This window comes from Misgurnus anguillicaudatus, chromosome 25, assembly GCF_027580225.2.
Source record: "Misgurnus anguillicaudatus chromosome 25, ASM2758022v2, whole genome shotgun sequence".
Taxonomy (NCBI): domain Eukaryota; kingdom Metazoa; phylum Chordata; class Actinopteri; order Cypriniformes; family Cobitidae; genus Misgurnus; species Misgurnus anguillicaudatus.
This window is the reverse complement of record NC_073361.2, coordinates 28,734,562-28,752,367: the sequence shown is the minus strand read 5'-3', so window position 1 is coordinate 28,752,367 and position 17,806 is coordinate 28,734,562. Positions and strand designations below refer to the sequence as shown.

General features: G+C 34.6%; 1 protein-coding gene and 1 long non-coding RNA gene across 2 annotated transcripts; both read right to left on the bottom strand.

The window, feature by feature from the left end:
* Positions 1–963: 963 nt before the first annotated feature.
* LOC129453416 (uncharacterized) lies at positions 964–5,288 on the bottom strand. Its single transcript, XR_012368152.1, has 4 exons — positions 4,313–5,288; positions 3,743–3,807; positions 3,514–3,612; positions 964–1,313 (listed from the first exon to the last, which is right to left on the bottom strand). It is a non-coding gene; the product is annotated as an uncharacterized lncRNA (long non-coding RNA).
* A 7,819-nt stretch (positions 5,289–13,107) lies between these two features.
* h2bk1 (H2B.K variant histone 1) lies at positions 13,108–14,620 on the bottom strand. Its single transcript, XM_055182772.2, has 2 exons — positions 14,383–14,620; positions 13,108–13,443 (listed from the first exon to the last, which is right to left on the bottom strand). The coding sequence occupies exons 1-2, from the start codon at positions 14,494–14,496 to the stop codon at positions 13,207–13,209; spliced, it is 351 nt and encodes a 116-aa protein (XP_055038747.1). The 5' UTR covers positions 14,497–14,620; the 3' UTR covers positions 13,108–13,206.
* Between the last annotated feature and the right edge of the window lie 3,186 nt (positions 14,621–17,806).

Here is a 17,806-nt window from a genome sequence, read left to right as displayed (position 1 = left end):
ACAACTTTAAATGTGAATTTTTGAATATTCAAATAAATATTCAAATTGTGTCACGGCAAATACATGAATGGAAAAGCTTATTGAATTAGCTTCCAGATGATACATACACGTCAATTAAAAAAATGACCTTGATGACAAATTATGAATCATAATTCCTTATTTATGGATCTTTCCAAGTTTTGTCAGACTTTTTTCTCCAAAGATTTTGCAATGTCTTATCTGTCTGCACTCTTAAAAATAAAGGTGCTTAAAAGGTTCTTCACAGTGATGCTGTAGGTCCTTTATGTTAAAGTTCCTTTTAGATAATGGCATGGTGCGCACTGCGCACCTTTATTTTTTTAGCAGTGTAGACCTATATGTCTGTCTTTAGTCTCAAAAATAATCCTTCACAGAATGCTACAGAAGAACCACTTTTGTTTCTCCAAAGATTAATTCAGTTTAGAAGAACCATTACTTTCTTACCTGTCTATAGTCTTAATAACCTTTTTTATTTTTACCACAAAGCACCTTTTGTTGTCTGCTAAAAATGCTGCAGTACCTTTATTATCAACAGTGTGTGGTTTTTTTCAGTAGGCTACACAAAACAACATTTTGATACAGTAATTAAATAATTTTGACGAATCATAACCCAGCAAGCAATTTTGCGGCTAATAGACGTCTAGTAGCCGTCTAAACACCCCTCTGACGTCTAGGCTAAAACAAGGCTAATTTTGGGCTGTCAGTGAAAATCTAGTAGACGTCTATCATAGCCCAAGAATAGACTAGTCATCAAATAGACGGCTACTAAACGTCTACATATATACGTCTAATCGACGGTGAATGTGGGTCTAGGCTAATAAAAGGCTAATTTTGGGCTGTCAGTGAAAATCTAGTAGACGTCTATCTTAGCCCAAGAATAGACTAGCCGTTAAATAGACGGCTATTAAATGACTACACGTGTGTGTCTAATAAACAACAAAAGAATGGCTAAAGAATTCTTTTTAATCCATTAAAAAAGGTTCTCATAAACATGTAATCATGCAATTTATTACAAAAAATAGTATTAATACAATAGAAAGTCAGATAAGACAAAATGAAGAAAAACTACTTTTAACAAAAAGAATAAAAACAGTAACAAAATAAAAGCATAAATAACAAAATACAATTTTAAAAATGAAATAACATCTAAACATTAACAAACTATCTTCAGTTCACTTCAACTTAATTGTACTAATTTCTATACACCATGTCCTCCCTGGTGCCTGTTTGAAATGCACGCATTGCAACCTTCACTTCCAGTTCTGTTGCTGCTGGAAAGTTGTTCAACACAGCATCTGCCAAATATGAAAAGAATGCATGAGACAAGTATTTTTGCTTTATATTAAATGTGATAGTCATTCTCTTTGGAAAAAGTCATATATAAATATTGACAGGTCAACAACAGTAATCATATCGTTCTCATTACTACAAACACAAGTGCATGTATCTCTGCTTGTGTTTAATGACATTCTGGAACTAGCAAAAGAGGCTTAAAGTCAGGGTATCTGATTTTGATCCAGAAACATTTTAGTTATGCTGGTTGAAAGTCTCCTCAAGTCTTGATAGCAATCACTATGTTAAGTTGTCTAATGTGTATTTTTATATATTTGTGTCATCTGTAAAAGCGTAGGACCAAAAAACGTTCGACAAATCATTGAACCCCGACCCAATGCAATATTTGGACATGGGCCAGTTACCGGTTGAAAGGTATACCGAGATTTTCATAGTCAAGGTTTTAAAAACCACAAAAAATTTCTGTGATACCGTTTTCAATGTATGAACTGTGTTTACACAACGTGAATTAAATCATGTAATTGAATTCATGTTTACATTTACAACTGAAAGGGGCAGTTTCCCGAACCGGGATTAGCTTAATCCAGGACTAGGCCTTAGTTTAATTAAGAAATTTTTAACAAACATGCCTTACTAAAAACATTACCTGTGTGCATTTTGAGGCAAAACAAAGGGCACTGATGTATTTTAAGACATGTAAGTCCAAGTTTTTTTCACTTTGGACAGCTCTTAAAAATGTTTTAGTCTAGGACCAGTTTAATCCCTGTCCGGGAAACCGCCCCATAGAATATTATCATTTAAAGGCTTTATTTTAAACTGGCATAAACGTTGTTTGTTGTTTAAAAATAAAATGTATTGTGTCCAGTTGAAAAGTTGATGTTTTAATACGCAGACATTTGAAAATAACACATTTTAGTGTCACAATGGCAATACCGCAACACCGTGGTATTTTTGCTTATGGTTATCATCCAGATTCTAATTCCGGCCCATGCCTAATTGGACGCATTAAATTTTTGCCCCTCTTCTGTGAACGTGTTTTGCATGCCACTTCACACCCTGTTCACGCTCTGTAAAAATAGGGAGAATCAAATAAACTTTCCTGAATTGACACAGGAGCTACAAAACGAAAAACATTTTGAAACAACAAAAAAACATCTGGATGAGCAAAGAGCAAAAACCCAAATTAACATTGGTAACTTCACTGCTTTTCTGCAAGATGGAAACAGCTACAGGTCTGAAAGGGTCGTTGCAGTGTTTCTTTTGGAAAGGTAGGTATGCAGTGTGATTCTATTTTGATGGATTCAGATTGTGTTTTAATGAAACATGTTGCTTATGTAGTTTGTGTTCCTTTAAGAATTAGTGCAATGATATTTATCTTTTCAAATTTCTAAACGTGCTGCATTTAATTCGGATTAAAAACAGTTGTTTATGTTGGTTATTTTGGTAATGTTATTCACTTTGTCAGTCTTACTGGTTAATGAGATAGGAGTGTGCTTCTGGTTGGTGCGTGTAGGTTAAAGTTAGTATTTTTCAAAATCAAATACCCTGCCCTTTAAAGGAGTAGTCTACCCTTTTGCCATATTAAACTATGTTATTACCTCAACTTAGACAAATTAATACATATCTATCTTTTTTCAATGCGTGCACTGTATAGCGCGTCGTGAATGTGTTAGCATTTAGCCTAGACCCATTAATTCCTATGGTACCAAACAAGGAAGCCACCAAAGACTTCCGTGTTTTCCCTATTTAAAGATTGTTACAGAGTTATACCAGTAAGTATGGTGCCACAAAATAAAACTTTTTTTGGTACCATAGGAATAAATGGGGCTAGGCTAAATGCTAACACATTAACAACACACTGTGCAGTGCACGCATTGAAAAAAGATAGGTATGTATTAATTCGTCTAGGTTGAGGTAATAACATAGCTTAATATGGCAAAAGGGTAGACTATTCCTTTAAGATGCCAAGCATAAAATATTCACAATACAATCTTATGGACATAAAACAACTAAACAATATTGTATGGGTGAGTTAACTGTTGTATCGGCAAAGAGTAATTTAATCTGGGGCTTTTAATATTTAGAAAATATTAAGACAGTACCGGACTGTTGTCAATTACACCTCACATAGCCTAATGTCATATTAAAAGTATTATTTTGTGAAACACCATTCAGCCTAAAACTACATACAAACACACTTACCTTTAATAACTGAGAACTGATGTTTTTTCAAATGCTTGCTTCTGCAGTGGACCACCACCATTCATGTTGAACTTTGAAATTAATGAATTTTAGGGAACTCTAAAATACAAAAGATAATGTTGTTAACAGTTGCAGACTGACATATTTTTTTGATTTTTTTTTGTGACCACATGAAAGACTGCGTTGACACCACAATGTCTGATTAATATTGCATGTTTATAGAATTTACCTGTCCAGCATTCTTCCGGCACGGTCTCTCAAGTTTCTCCCTCCAGTTTAGCACAGCTTTGACACCTGAATAGCACATGCATATGTCAGTAATTGTACAGTATTGTATGCTTCAGTGTACAAGTGTTTACCAACCTTTAAGGTTAATGCCCACTGACCTGCAAGTTTTCCCTCACTAACACAATAAAACTATTTTTCCAACAAACTGAAGGCCTGTAAGTTAAATCCATATGGAAAAATAGCTTTCCCCCTCAATCTATCTCTGTATGCATAATTGTAAAGCATAACTGCCTAGATTACTGTAAGGAACACAGTGATAACTTAGCTAAGTTACTGCTGTTACTAAAAAGCAGCCTACAAATCACTTATGTTAATCTTCAGTTTAACGTTTGTTACATAGACTCATTTACCTCCACTATTTTATTACATTGCAGGTTGTACTGTTTAGGTTTTATAAAACATGGGTTACTTACTTTAACGTAAAGTTACCCGCAAGAATGTCGCGATTCCAACAACAAATAAAGTAAATACATTTTAAACACATGTAAAATAAAATAATAAAAACACTTACAAGACCAAACGAGTGTGGAAGATTGCTTTCCTTCTGGCTGGCTGCTCGCTGGTGTGTTGTTGATTTTCAAACAGCGGAAGTCTTTCTCGCGAGATTTGGCCTCGTGTTTGTGTACTGCAGCTGCCATCTAGCGGTTCGGAGTTGTAACTGGATTTTGTTTATCAATAATGAATGTTATGCGTGACAGCAGATTCAGATAAGATAAATAAAACCAAACATCTGGAATTCACTGGTGTCTTTGCATGCCTGATGAAATATCATACATCTTGCAAGTTATTTTGGCAAAAACAAAATTTTATTAAATTCAAGGTTATTCTGGGCTAAACATGGTTTGTTCGTAGTCGGTCTATTTATGAGCTAAATAGTGGCTATGTACGACGGTGCATAAAACACTTTAAAGAAATTAAACAAACCTTGTAATCGATGTTAACTTTGCTTACACAATGAAATACCATACATCTCACAAGTTATTTGGCAAAAACCACATGTAATTAAATGAATGGTTTTCTGGGCTAAACGTGGGTTATTCGTAGTCGGTCTATTTGTAAGCTAAATAGTGGCTAAGTACAGACGGTGCATAAAACACTTTAAAGAAATGAAACAAAATACCGTAATAGCTTTGAACTTTGTTTATATGATTAAATATCATACATCTCACAAATCATTTTGGAAAAACAACATTTAATTAAATTCATGGTTATTTCTAGGCTAAACGTGGTTTATTCGTAGTCGGTCTATTTATGAGCTAAATTGTGACTACGTACAGACGATGCATAAAACACTTTAAAGAAATGAAACGAAATACCTTGTAATCGCTGTTAACTTTGCTTACATGATGAAATAGCATACATCTCACAAAGTATTTTCTCAAAAACCACATGTTACCAAATTAAAGTTTATTTGGGCTAGATATGGGCTAGACACAGCCCAGCTATATCGGGTCTATACTGAAACGAGACGTTGAAATGACGGCTATTGCTTGCTGGGAATCATCCTTAAACGGATGGCATCTTTGTCAGAAACGTCTTTCATTTGCAATGTCTTATCCCATACAGTACAGTAAGCTAAGGACACAGCCAATAGGAATATAAATGACATTTACCGCGCTGTAATAGCTGTCACATTGACTGAAGGCGTCAAAAAAGTTGCGACTTTGCGAACAGACATTACAGGCGAGGCAGAGAATGGGGAAGATTGTTTTTGCTGCTGGAGTACATCCTTTTAAATGATACACATAATGAGTTTATAATATGCATTTGGGATACCTCCTCACACTACTTTGATGTCTTCCAAATGGCCCGGGTGTCATCAGCAAAACATGTAGGCACTTTCCCGCCCCATTGCCTCCCAAATGTATTTTAAATATCATTCCTTGTAACGCAATTATTTAAAACGTTGAACTAAACGCGCGCTAATGGATGAAAAAGACAGCGACTTCCACGAATTCATTTCTCAAACGGTGGACATTCAATTTTTGCGGAGGCAGGAACTTTCTCAAGCAAGAAAACAGAGAGGAGTGCGTTGAATCAGCGGGCGCGCGACGCGTTCGCCTCGCTCCCCGTGGACAGCACACGCGCTTGCGCACACGCGCTCGTTTGTCTCGCTCCCTGCGGGTGCAGGATGTCTATCATTTTGTCCTGCCGTGATGTGAACAGCGAGGCCATCTGTGGGCTTACAACAGTCTGGTCAGGCATCTACTGACTCACTGTTTGGTAGTGGACTTCCAGAACTGGTTAATGATGGTAACTTTCATTAGTGCAATTAGATCCTGCTGGTTATCTTCCACTTAAAGTCCCCATGAAATCACAATTGAAGTTTTTTGCTTTTAATATGAATATGTTAGCTAGTGTGCTCCAAAACAATAACAAAATTTGCATTTCGAACATTTAGAGGCAATTTCCCAGATAAGGTTTAGATTAATCCAGGAATAGGCCTTAGCTATATTATTACATTTAAGTCGTTTTTTACAAACATAGTTTTGAAAAACATTACTGGTGTGTGCATCTTGACACAAAACAATGGCAATGACAGCTGTTTTCATTTAAAGAGCACCTATTTCATTGCTTAAAAACCGCTATTTCATGTATTTTGTATAATGCAATGTGTTTGCCTGGTTTATGGTACAAAAAACATATGTATACCGTACATTTTTGTAGCTTTAGATTTCACTCTCTTCCCAAAATGCACAGATTTGAAAAGCTCTGTGTCCCTGATTGGCCAGCTAATCTGTACATTGTGATTGGCCTGAATACCTCTGACGTCAGCTGGAAACATGACGCTCCTTACCATGTTTAAAAGATTTGGTTGCTAACAGGAGTTAACTTACAGGCTGTGAGGATTTATGATAATGTCGGTCTTGTCTACATCACCAATCTCAGGAAGTAAACTGTTGCCTATACAATCCGTGTGTTTGTTGTAGTCCAAGAAGAGATGCTTATGCTGGTTTTAGCTGGATTTTTCAGTAGGGGAGTCACTCAGAATGCCCCAGCCTGGTTTTAGTGGAAATTATGTAAATGCATGATACTAATGTTTTGTTTCAAACAACTCGGATTTAGGATATTTCCCACCTCATCCTGGAAATAATGCAGCGCTCCTTTACAGTGTACATTTCATGAAAATCTGACTTTCCATGTTTAAAGGGATAGTTCACTTTAAAATTCTGTCATCATTTACTCATCTCATGTTGTTCTAAATCTGTATGAATTTCTTTTTTCTGATAAACACAAAAGAAGATATTTTGAGGTATGATGGTAAACACACAGCAGATAGTGACCATTGACTTCCATAGTAGGAATTAAAAAATATGATGGAATTTAATGGGTAACGTCAACTGTGTGCTTTCCATCATTTCTCAAAATATCTCTTTTTGTGTTCATCAGAAAAAAGGTTTAGAAAAACATGAGGATGAGTAAATGATGACAGAATTTTCATTTTAAAGTAAACTATCCCTTTAAGTGCTATAATTGGGTCCCCAGTGCTTCTATCAACCTAGAAAATGTGAAAAAGATCAACCCAGTAATCTATCTATCTATCTATCTATCTATCTATCTATCTATCTATCTATCTATCTATCTATCTATCTATCTATCTATCTATCTATCTATCTATCTATCTATCTATCTATCTATCACTAAATTCAGGCATTTTTTCTAGTTTTAAGGTGGGAAATATCCCAAATCTAAGGTATCTGAAACATATGCTGTGCATTTCAAGGCTGCCTGCGTATTATAAAATTACACAACTGAAACATACAAGTGCTCATCCACCCACTGTACAATACCATATGAATGCATTTACTAATTTAAAGAACAAATAGCAGCCCAAGCATTATAAATGCAAGCTAATTGGTTGAGACTAATTGATGAAATATCAATGAAGAATAACCAACACCGAACATGCTATTAAGCTGTTTAAATGGTGACCAATTTGTGTTAAAAATTTCCTTTTTTGGAGCAGGAGGATAACCTCAGTACATGACCACTGCCAAAGGACATGTTTAAAACACCCCCATAAACAGCAATTTTACATCTACTACACTGTAAAAACAATCTGTAGAAATTACAGTATTACTGGCAAGTGTTTACTGGCAAAACGTATTTATCTTTACAGAATAAAACTATAAAATTACAAGCCTTATGCAAAGCATTCTGGGAACCAAAATCTGAAGGATAAAAGGCTGATGAGGATTTCTGGGTACCAGAACACTTTGCATGAAGTTGTTATTTTATAGTTTAATTCTGTAAAGACAAATACTTGTTAATAATGTTCATTTAACTTTGAACAAACAGCTTGCAGTAAATAACATAAATTTAAATCTACAGTAAGTTACTGGCAAACAGCTGCATAACTGTACAGCAAATTTTGTACAATGTATTTTTATCCAGAGCAACATGTGCATTCAAGCTATATATATATATATATATATATATATATATATATATATAATTTTTTAGTATGTCTAGAAATTCAACATATGGCCCATGATAAGAAAAAATTGTTAAAAATGGTCCCAAGCTGTCACTGGGGCATAAAAGGTCCTATTATGTAACATTTAGGTATAGATGTGTACATATTTGGTACTAATATGTACCTTTGAGGTAGTAATATGCACTCTTTGGTACAAGTGTGTACCTCTGAGGTACCAATTGACCTTGTTAAGTGCAAATGTGTACTTTTTAAAAGGGTACTAAAGAGTCCCCTAATAATAGATTAGAATGATCAGTTTTATTAATATTGGAGCAAATACTGGTTTTGGTTTAAATCTATACAGCTGTATATATAAAAAAGCACTTAAGTGTTAGACATGCAAATTGTAATTTGTTGTTTTGCTGTAACAATAGCAATAACTGCTGTAATATAAGGACAGACAAAGTGTCTTCAATAGCGAGCCACAAGATTCGACTCTGTTCAGTTCCAAAACATTACCTTTGGGGAATTAATTGAATTAATTTCCAAGGCTGAAAATCATCAATATGCCTAAGTACAGAATATTATAAAAATCCATTAATGGCGTTACATACAGAGTTTGGCAAAATTGCGAGCTAATGTTAGTTCCGGCATCAAAAGTTATTATAAGACACGGCTCTTCAGAAGAGTGCCGTTTACAATGCGTCTCCATTGTTTTGTTGCTCAAAAAACTCACATTTGGGAAGATTATTAAAATTAGTAATGAGGTGAAATTTGTAATGAGGTCAGGGTTGTTTGTGCGAAATTGCTTTCCCTCTTTCTCGTCTTTCCAGAGCTCTTCAGCCCGTACCTGCAACGTATGGCGTATGTTGCTCTGTTGATTGTGTACGATCAGGCGCCCTCTTCATTATTGCAATTGAGAGGTTCATATTTCAACCTAATAGCTCTCGATAACTTTAACAATTGATCACAACCTCATTTTATTGCGAGCGGAGTTAATACACGCTTCCCTGCCAAGTAGAACATTTTCTAATGATGTACTTGTGCACCAAACAATGCGGGGCCCAGCGCCTGCATTAGTTACTAATGTCCCCATCCGTAATGTGCTTATACCACCCAAAAGAGAGAAGTGAGGGGGGGAGATTGCGTGTGCAAAAATGAAACGAGCGCATGGGGATCTACGAGGGACCGCAAGATCAAGAGGAACATGGTGATGATGACGATAACGCTTAAGACGCTATCATTAATGACACTATCATCTCCTCTGTAATATGTCCATAGACGTGCCATCATTAGCATATATAAGATCATCAGAAAGGCTTATCGTAGGACTGTGGAAGCGGAGAGGGAGGGCTGGGAATAATACGGAAAACCATGTTGGGGCCCATGCAGCATTCCTCAGACTCCTTTGATTAATGAAGGGAGTAGCATGATTTGTTTTCACCGAAGATTCTCCAGTGAAATACTTCATTGGTCAGCTACTAGACTGTAAAATGGACAAATTATTGTTTCAATATGAGCATTTTCAAAATTGCATCTTATCCTTGTTTTTTTTTTCAAATAAAAGAGCGCATTGTGCATCTTTCGCAAGGCCTTTAAGCCGCAGCTTTGTATCTTTCACCCTAAATATGCTTTTATGTCCATTAATATGCTTTATATTATCAGGTTGTCAAACTGGAAAATCCAATTACTCCACTGAAGCGCATGCTGACAAATTTTCAATTTTATCTATCCGAGAGTTATTCATTACAATTTGTTTGACACCTTATGGGATACATGTAAACTGTGCTGTACTTACACTAGTAAATATTTCACATTAAAAAGGATAATATAGTGTAGATTCAATCATAAAAGCGTATTATTTTATTGATACATATTTGTATTTTAAGCATTTTTGGTTTATACACCATTAGAAAAAATTATCAAAAGTGCTCCCAAGCCGTCACGGGGCAGTACCCCTTTAAAAGGTCCTAATATGTACCATGGATACACTGTTAAAAAATTTGCTGTAATTATGTGGATTGTTGCCAGTAACTTAAATGTAAATGTTTCATGTTCATTTAACTTTGAACAAACAGTACATAACATAAATGTAAAATCTACAGTAAGTTACCGGCAGCTAGTTGCCAGTAATACTGTAATTTCTATTACAGTGTATGTATACATACTTTGAGGTACTAATATGAACTCTTTAGGTGCAAAGTTGTACACCCCGGTGAAACTTGGGACCATTTTTTTTGACCATTTTGTCCTGACAGTGTACTTGCTCATGCACTAAAACACCTATAAATACATATTACCTATAAAAATAGGAAATATGCTTATGTAGGATGTAGACATGGTCAAGTATAAGTAGGAAGAAAAGTATGTTGTAGAAATGACTGCATAAGCCTTTTAATATAAACAAATGGAATTTACAACACGTCTATATTTAGTTGTTATAATTTTTTTATAATTGTAATAATTTTTAACTAAAACTGATTTTTCTCCATTCAGTGATTTATATTCACTGACTGTTATCGGATTTGGTTGCATCTGTTTGAAAAAAAAACACAGTCAAGTGGCTATTAAATTATTTAGGTTTTACTAAAATCAACATTTAATCAAATTTGCATTTCTTAAACTTACAAAAGAAATCCTTATATGCTGCTGTTTGGTTTAGCTGTTTACAGTTTTAATTAATACTACCTGAAAATTAATTATTATAAATACTAGTGAACATATTTGCCTTTGTCCACATGTAGATTCAATAGTGTTAAAATGATGCCATCTAGTGACGAAAATACAACACCGCATATAATAAGCTGGATCATCTTCTGATTTCCATTATAGTAGATGATATGTGACAGATAAACTATTATTAACATTCAGATAAATTCAAGTTAAAACTATATAGTAATGCTTTATTCTAAAACATTATTTACAATCCAAACTGCACTTTTTTTTTTTTAAATAAAATTAACAGTTTAAGTTTTGAATAAGGTGCTTGAGGCTCACTATTATTTTAAACTTCATAAAAATATTGCTTCTTAACTGCCATGTTTCATTAAAGTATAAAATTGACCTTGGTTATTAGACATGTACAGTGTCAGTGGCATGGTTTTCTTGGAAGTATCTTGAAGTCACTATTTAATTTTTTAGTATTATTGTATGTCACATCCGGTCATATCTGATCATTATTATACTCTGCTGGTAGTGCCAAATGATGCTTGGGTACTGGTTATCAAATGTGACCCAATCTGAAAACCCAACTAAAGTCATTTCTGTAATTTACTTATTTCTACATAAAATCATTCACATAAATGTACACATTCTGTGAAAATACAACCTTGATATCTTTAATAATGACTGAGTAAGGTTATGTCAAAGATTGAAATCGAACTTTGATGTCCTAATCTCATCAATAGATTACAGTATGAGACTTCATCTTGGATTTCACAGACAGGGTCACAAATACTTAAAGAAGTTTATTTAACTAAGTTCGGGAGGAGCATGGTCATGTGATCCGACCAATCAGCACAAAGAGGGGCCTAAACTGTCCCATGAGAGTTTTTTGCAGTTTTTTCCCTCCTTCACCCCACGCTCATCTATCCCAGTTAAAGGTGGGGGGTAATCTGGGTTTGGCCTAAAATTCTGAGCTCGGAGCCCTCTTCATGGACAGCATGCCAAATGCTTTCTCTCTTTCCCTATCAATTTCATGTTAACGCAAACTCGTGAAAATACATCTTATTTTAAGCTCAGTTCATAGGATGATTTTATAAATCATTTGCTTAACCCTTATGTTTTTTGTCTTAATTTGGCAACAGCTTTTTCTGTGTTTTAGTCAATGGAATGATTTTTGGTAACAAACCTTTTAATTACACATTTTAACCCCTTAGCATTCCTGAAAAAGGCTAAAAAGTGGCTAATAAGGAATAATTGTACATGCTGTGTTGATTGGATCTTAAAAGGTTTACATCATTCGAATCACAAAAATCTCAGCTTTTCAAATATATGTGACGTTTATCTTTTTGTTTTTGAATTGTATTTGAGGAAGTTTTCTGTCAATAATGCAGTGTTCCTCCCACCATGGTACATTGGAACTTTAAGGGGAACTTAAATTTTTTTTTGATTGCAGAGCCATGATATCTTATCATGCATTTTTGATTGTTAGTGGTTTTTCCTTTTGCAAAAAAGTAAAATGTGTCATTTTACTGTTGATCACCACGTCGATCACCAGGTTTATTTTAAGTTGATTTTGTGTTCGTAATAAATGATGTTCTCTGATGCAGAGGAGATTTTTTACAGAAAATCTTTTTCCGCATGCACGTAAATATACTTTTATTATGGAGTTATACTCCATATAACTAAATGTACGAGCCAGAAATTAAGCTCTGTTTTTGCACAGCCCTACTGAAGGGTTAATGAAAACACTAAAAATGACAAATTTTACCTCTTTGCAAAAGGAAAAAACACCAACAATCAAGAATGCATGATAATAAGGTGTCATGGCTCTGCAAAAAAATGTCATTATAATGGAAGTCAATGGGGCTAAAACAGTAAATGGAGAAAATCTGATGCTGCACAAAAACTAAAAATGCATCAAGCCAATGTTTTTACTAATCTTTGACATGCCCAAGACTGTAAAAAGGTAAAAAAAAAATGTGTGTTTTTCCCTCCAAATCAGTGACATCACTTATGAACTTGGCAATTAAAGAGTTAAAATCATGGAGTTTTTGTAAACAGTTGGTAGTTTTGAATCAGTACTGAGGTTGATACAAAAAAAAATTCATCTGATACATTTTTACAGCAATTTAATGGCTTTTTTCATCCACAAACAACACAAAAAGGTAGTGAATTTGGACAATTCACAAGGGTTTATCATAAGATTAATGCACAGCCCCAGTGCGTTTTCTGTGTGCACATTTATTAGTAATAAGGAAAAGTGATTGCAAACACTACCCACTTCACACATTATATTTTTAATTTGAAATGCCCATTCGATGAGATCACTTTGAGCTGGTGTATTTGGTGACAGCTTTGGTCCCCTCTGACACGGCGTGTTTGGCGAGTTCTCCGGGCAGGAGGAGTCTGACTGCGGTCTGCACCTCTCGGCTCGTGATGGTCGAACGCTTGTTATACTGCGCCAACCTCGAAGCCTCTGTAGCGATTCTCTCAAACACATCATTGACAAATGAATTCATGATGCTCATTGCCCTGCTAGAGATGCCAGTGTCTGGATGAACCTGCAGAGAAACATGGCACACTTTTTAGAGTTAGCAAATATTTGCAAATCTTTTTTGGAAAATGTAGAATAGATAGAAGCATATCAATTAATTCTATATGTAAAATTGCAGGCAGTCTTTACAACTTTGGTGATTATAGAAACGTTTACTTATAAAAGATAAATTTGTTGAAAAAATATGCAATTATGGTCTTCATCAAAATGGGTCTGGTTTTGGCATGATTTGATAGTGTATATAAAATGCCAGGTTGATTCAAACCATGCTTGTTTAAAACATGGACAAACCCTAAATGAAGCCATTTCAGGCATTTTTCCAAAACCAGGCCTACATTATCTAGGTTAATTTAAACTAATGGATGGGTTTGTCAGCCATGGGTTGAAACACAGCATTTTTAGATAGCATCCAATACCTTGTATATAATCTTTGTTCCTCATTTCTCTACTTTGTGTTGTAAAATGTGTTTTCTGTAAAGCTACTTTGCAAATTGTTAAGTGTTATAACATAAATAGAAGTTGAAATAAATAAAATAAAGAGACCTGAAGAAGTACACAAACAAATACTATGTAGATTTAACTGAAATGTTTAAAAAAAAAAAAAAGTCTTTTATTTTGAAAAAAAAAAAGATATATAATCTTTAGCAATTTTAAAAACATTCCGTTCTTCAAACATCAAAATGGAGACAGAAATATCTCAGGGAATCACCAATTTACACTCAAAGTCGATTTTTAAATCAACAAACGCAATTAATTTACACACAATATAGTCCCTGGGCGCAAATACATGTTCGCGGTTGCCACACAACCAATCTGGCGCATTAATACTAAACGTTGTGCGATCACAGGTGCGCACATCGATATTATAATTCTACATTGTAGTCAGAAACATCCGTTATTTAATTTGCTTAAATAATTTTAGTATCTGTCCGAGAAATTTACTCACTTGCTTCAAAACTTTGTAGATGTATACCGCATAAGTCTCCCTCCTCTTCGCTTTTCTTTTAGTCTTCTTGTCACCGGGTACTTTTCCTTTCTTTTTGTTTCCATCACTGGACATACTGGATTTTCAGATGAATATTAGTGACGAATATCAATATGTTATTTAAACTACTTGCTTGCCGCTTGGCAGGTCTTCAGCTGTCTATCATCAGCGATTTATCATGCGGCCGGAAGTGAGTATTAATTAGCATCCGGCTGCGATCAATCTCGCGACTGACGATCGTCAAGCTGGAATTTTCCTTTAGGATTTTTGGTAAGTTTTTTTTTACCTCAGAGTATTATCTAAAAAGCCGTAAAAGTCTGATTTATCTTACTTATGACAGTTAACTAAGTCGAAATGTATTGTTTAAGTTTGAAATAAACCATAAAAATATTATGTTAACATTTATTAAACGTATTTTTCTTATTTATGAAAAAGAATGTCACATTTCTCTTATTCAGAGAACTACTTTGAATGTTTCACAATGTGAGAAATTTTTGTATAAATTATAATAGAAGTGAAATGCAAAATTGTTTTAGTATGCTTGTGTTTAAAATGATAGTCAAGTGTTTTTAGGATACAGGTTTGTCTTCTTCAGGACTCACTGTAGTGTAGTAAGGGCTTGTTTCCACACTGTATCTTAGTATGTTTAAAGCATTTATCATTGCATATTTATTTATCCTTTACACATGCTGGTGCCCAGGTGAAAAAGTAGTACACTTCCATAGTGTACTTAAAGTGCTTTATTTTCGCACACTAATTTTGTACTTAATATACAACAAATTCATCTTTAGTACTTCTTAAGATGTTCTTAAGATCATCTAATTGTACTTTGCTATTTTGAGACCACATTAATATGAACAAAAGTGTGCTAAAAATGTATTTTAAAAATGTATTTAGGTACCACTTGTATTAAACTTGAAGCCATCTTTGTATGAAAGTTGAGTTCAAGTTTAATACACGTGTTAACTAAATACATTTTTTAATAAAGAGATAGTATGTTAAAAGTGCATTTTAGTTCATATTCATGGTGTCTCAAAATAGCACATTGAAGTACACTGAATTTTTAGTATATTAAGTACAAAATTAGTGTGCGAAAATAAAGCACTTTAAGAACACTATGGAAGTGTACTATTTTTTTCACCTCAGTGGTCCAAAATACTGGACTTCCATATTATTGTTCTGTTGCAGCAGCTACTGGTTTCAGATGAATACCTTTTTGTAAATTGTACATTCTTTGAATCACTTTGATAAAAAATATTAAATTAGGCTGGAGATCACCGTGATAAGCATTAGGTTCTGATATACTTGCACCAAAGCCATGGCAAAATGTGCTTTTGCAATCTACTCAGCACCTGCCTATAAAGACACAGAGTTCAGGTGGTAAAAGTATGCAAATAGCCCAAAATATCTAGTTAATTGATTTCCGCATAATCTGTTAATTATTATTTTAAAAGGTGCACCTGCAAATATGCATTTCAATACAGCAAATTATGAGAGGGTAATAGCGCAGCTATATTTATAATCTTAAACTGAATGGTTTTCAGAAGAGCACACAAAACCCAATTACACAAAACTATTTTATTATAGACAAGTATATGATTTATCATTTGCCAGTGTTAGACTCTTCAAACACATTTGTTTCTTAGTAGGGCTACAAACAGTATGTAAATGTATGAATGGGTGCCAAAGGAGCAAACAATGAAAATGTGTAGCTTGAATGCCCTGCAAGTCGTTTTTGGATAAAATTGTCCGCCAAATGTATAAATGTAAAATGAACCACATTTTTTTATAAAGGGGGATACTAGAGAATAGGTTGACCGATACAGATATTTGCGCAAATGCACATTTCTGTATTGCAATAAAGACATAAGATCTGAAATGAAAAATGTTTAACCAAGTTGTTTGAAAAATATTTTATAACAGAAATTGTATATTTTCAATGGACTAGGCGGTAGGAACTGACTCAAGGGAGAGCTGATGTAATATACTGTAGCACTCCCTTGTGTCATATCCTACAATCTGCACTCTTTAAAAGGAAAACACCACCATTTTTCAATATTTTACTATGTTCTTTCCTTAAAATTACAAATTAAAACATGTTTTTTTTCAATCCGTGCACTTAATCTTTGTACAGCGCGTCGTAAATGTGTTAGCATTTAGCCTAGCCCCATTCATTCATTCACACAGAAAATCGTTATTTCCCCCTTCAAAGGGTTAAAAAACAGTCCAGCAGTTTGGGTTGGAATAACCCAGCGTAGGTTGAATTAAAACCCAATGGGCTGTGTTTTTGACCCAAAGCTGGGTTAAAAAGAATCAAGTATTTTTTTGAGTGTAGTGTCTCTTGAAAAATAGTTATAATACATTTTAATAATAATAAATATGTGTTCTGATAACCTTAAAATAGAATGGGGATGAACCCAACCTGTAATCTACGCTGGGTTGTTTCATCCCAAAATGCCAGGTTGCTTAACCTGATAAGGATCACTGTGCCGTACATGGCACACCCCCTCCCTTGCACGTGAGGCTGCATAAACGTTCTTGTTACTTTGAAGCATTAAATCTTCAAAATATACGGTCATGCGGCACATCGTTTGAAAGCTTAGACTTTTGGGATTCCATTACGCGCACACACAAAGCATAATATGATTTATAGCCATAGTCATAAAACTGAAATCTAGTTGTTAGTTACCTGAAGCGGGCGGCGCCGATTTAGGATATTTACTTGCCTTCAAAATCTTCCCTATCCGCTTCGGTGAAATTGTCCAAAACAAATTGTTCATAAATCCCCAAAAGACCAAGGAAATGGAATATCCAAGCCTTTTAAACCAAAACGATTTGTTCGCCTCACAATCTTGACGTTTCTGACCGAATTACAATATAAATACTGTATACAATTAGTTCACTACCAGACATTCATTCAAATCTCACTTTTCATTCATGATTTATAATAATATATATTAGGATGCCACGTTTATTATGCAACGTCTGAGGAACAAATACGCCCCCTTGTGGAATTTCACCCGTTCCATAAGGGGCTACAAATATAAAGATGGGTTAATTAAACTCAACTGCTGGGTTTGTCCCATTTAAACCTAATGCTTGGTTGAAAATAACTCCGCATTTTTAGTTCTCTCACACCTGTGAAATCATTTTTTCATACTGAATTTTCATCTCTAAATCACTTGACCTTTTCTCTGAAAGCTCCTGATTGTATAGGTGAAAGAGAAGTGCTCTGGTTGTGTTGCCTGTGTGGCATTTTAACAACACTACATCAGCAGGGAATATAGACATACACTCGATAAACCATCAATACGGATCACAGCCCACAGGACCAAGAGCCACTGCATGCAGTAATCATACCTTACTCCGCTTAAAGACGCAGAAG

Coding starts and splice junctions, on each gene's coding strand:
- h2bk1 (XM_055182772.2), bottom strand. CDS start 14,496: ATGTCCAGTGATGGAAACAAAAAGAAAGGAAAAGTACCCGGTGACAAG. Junction 13,444..14,382: donor TCTACAAAGTTTTGAAGCAA/GTGAGTAAATTT, acceptor GTTTCTCTGCAG/GTTCATCCAGACACTGGCAT.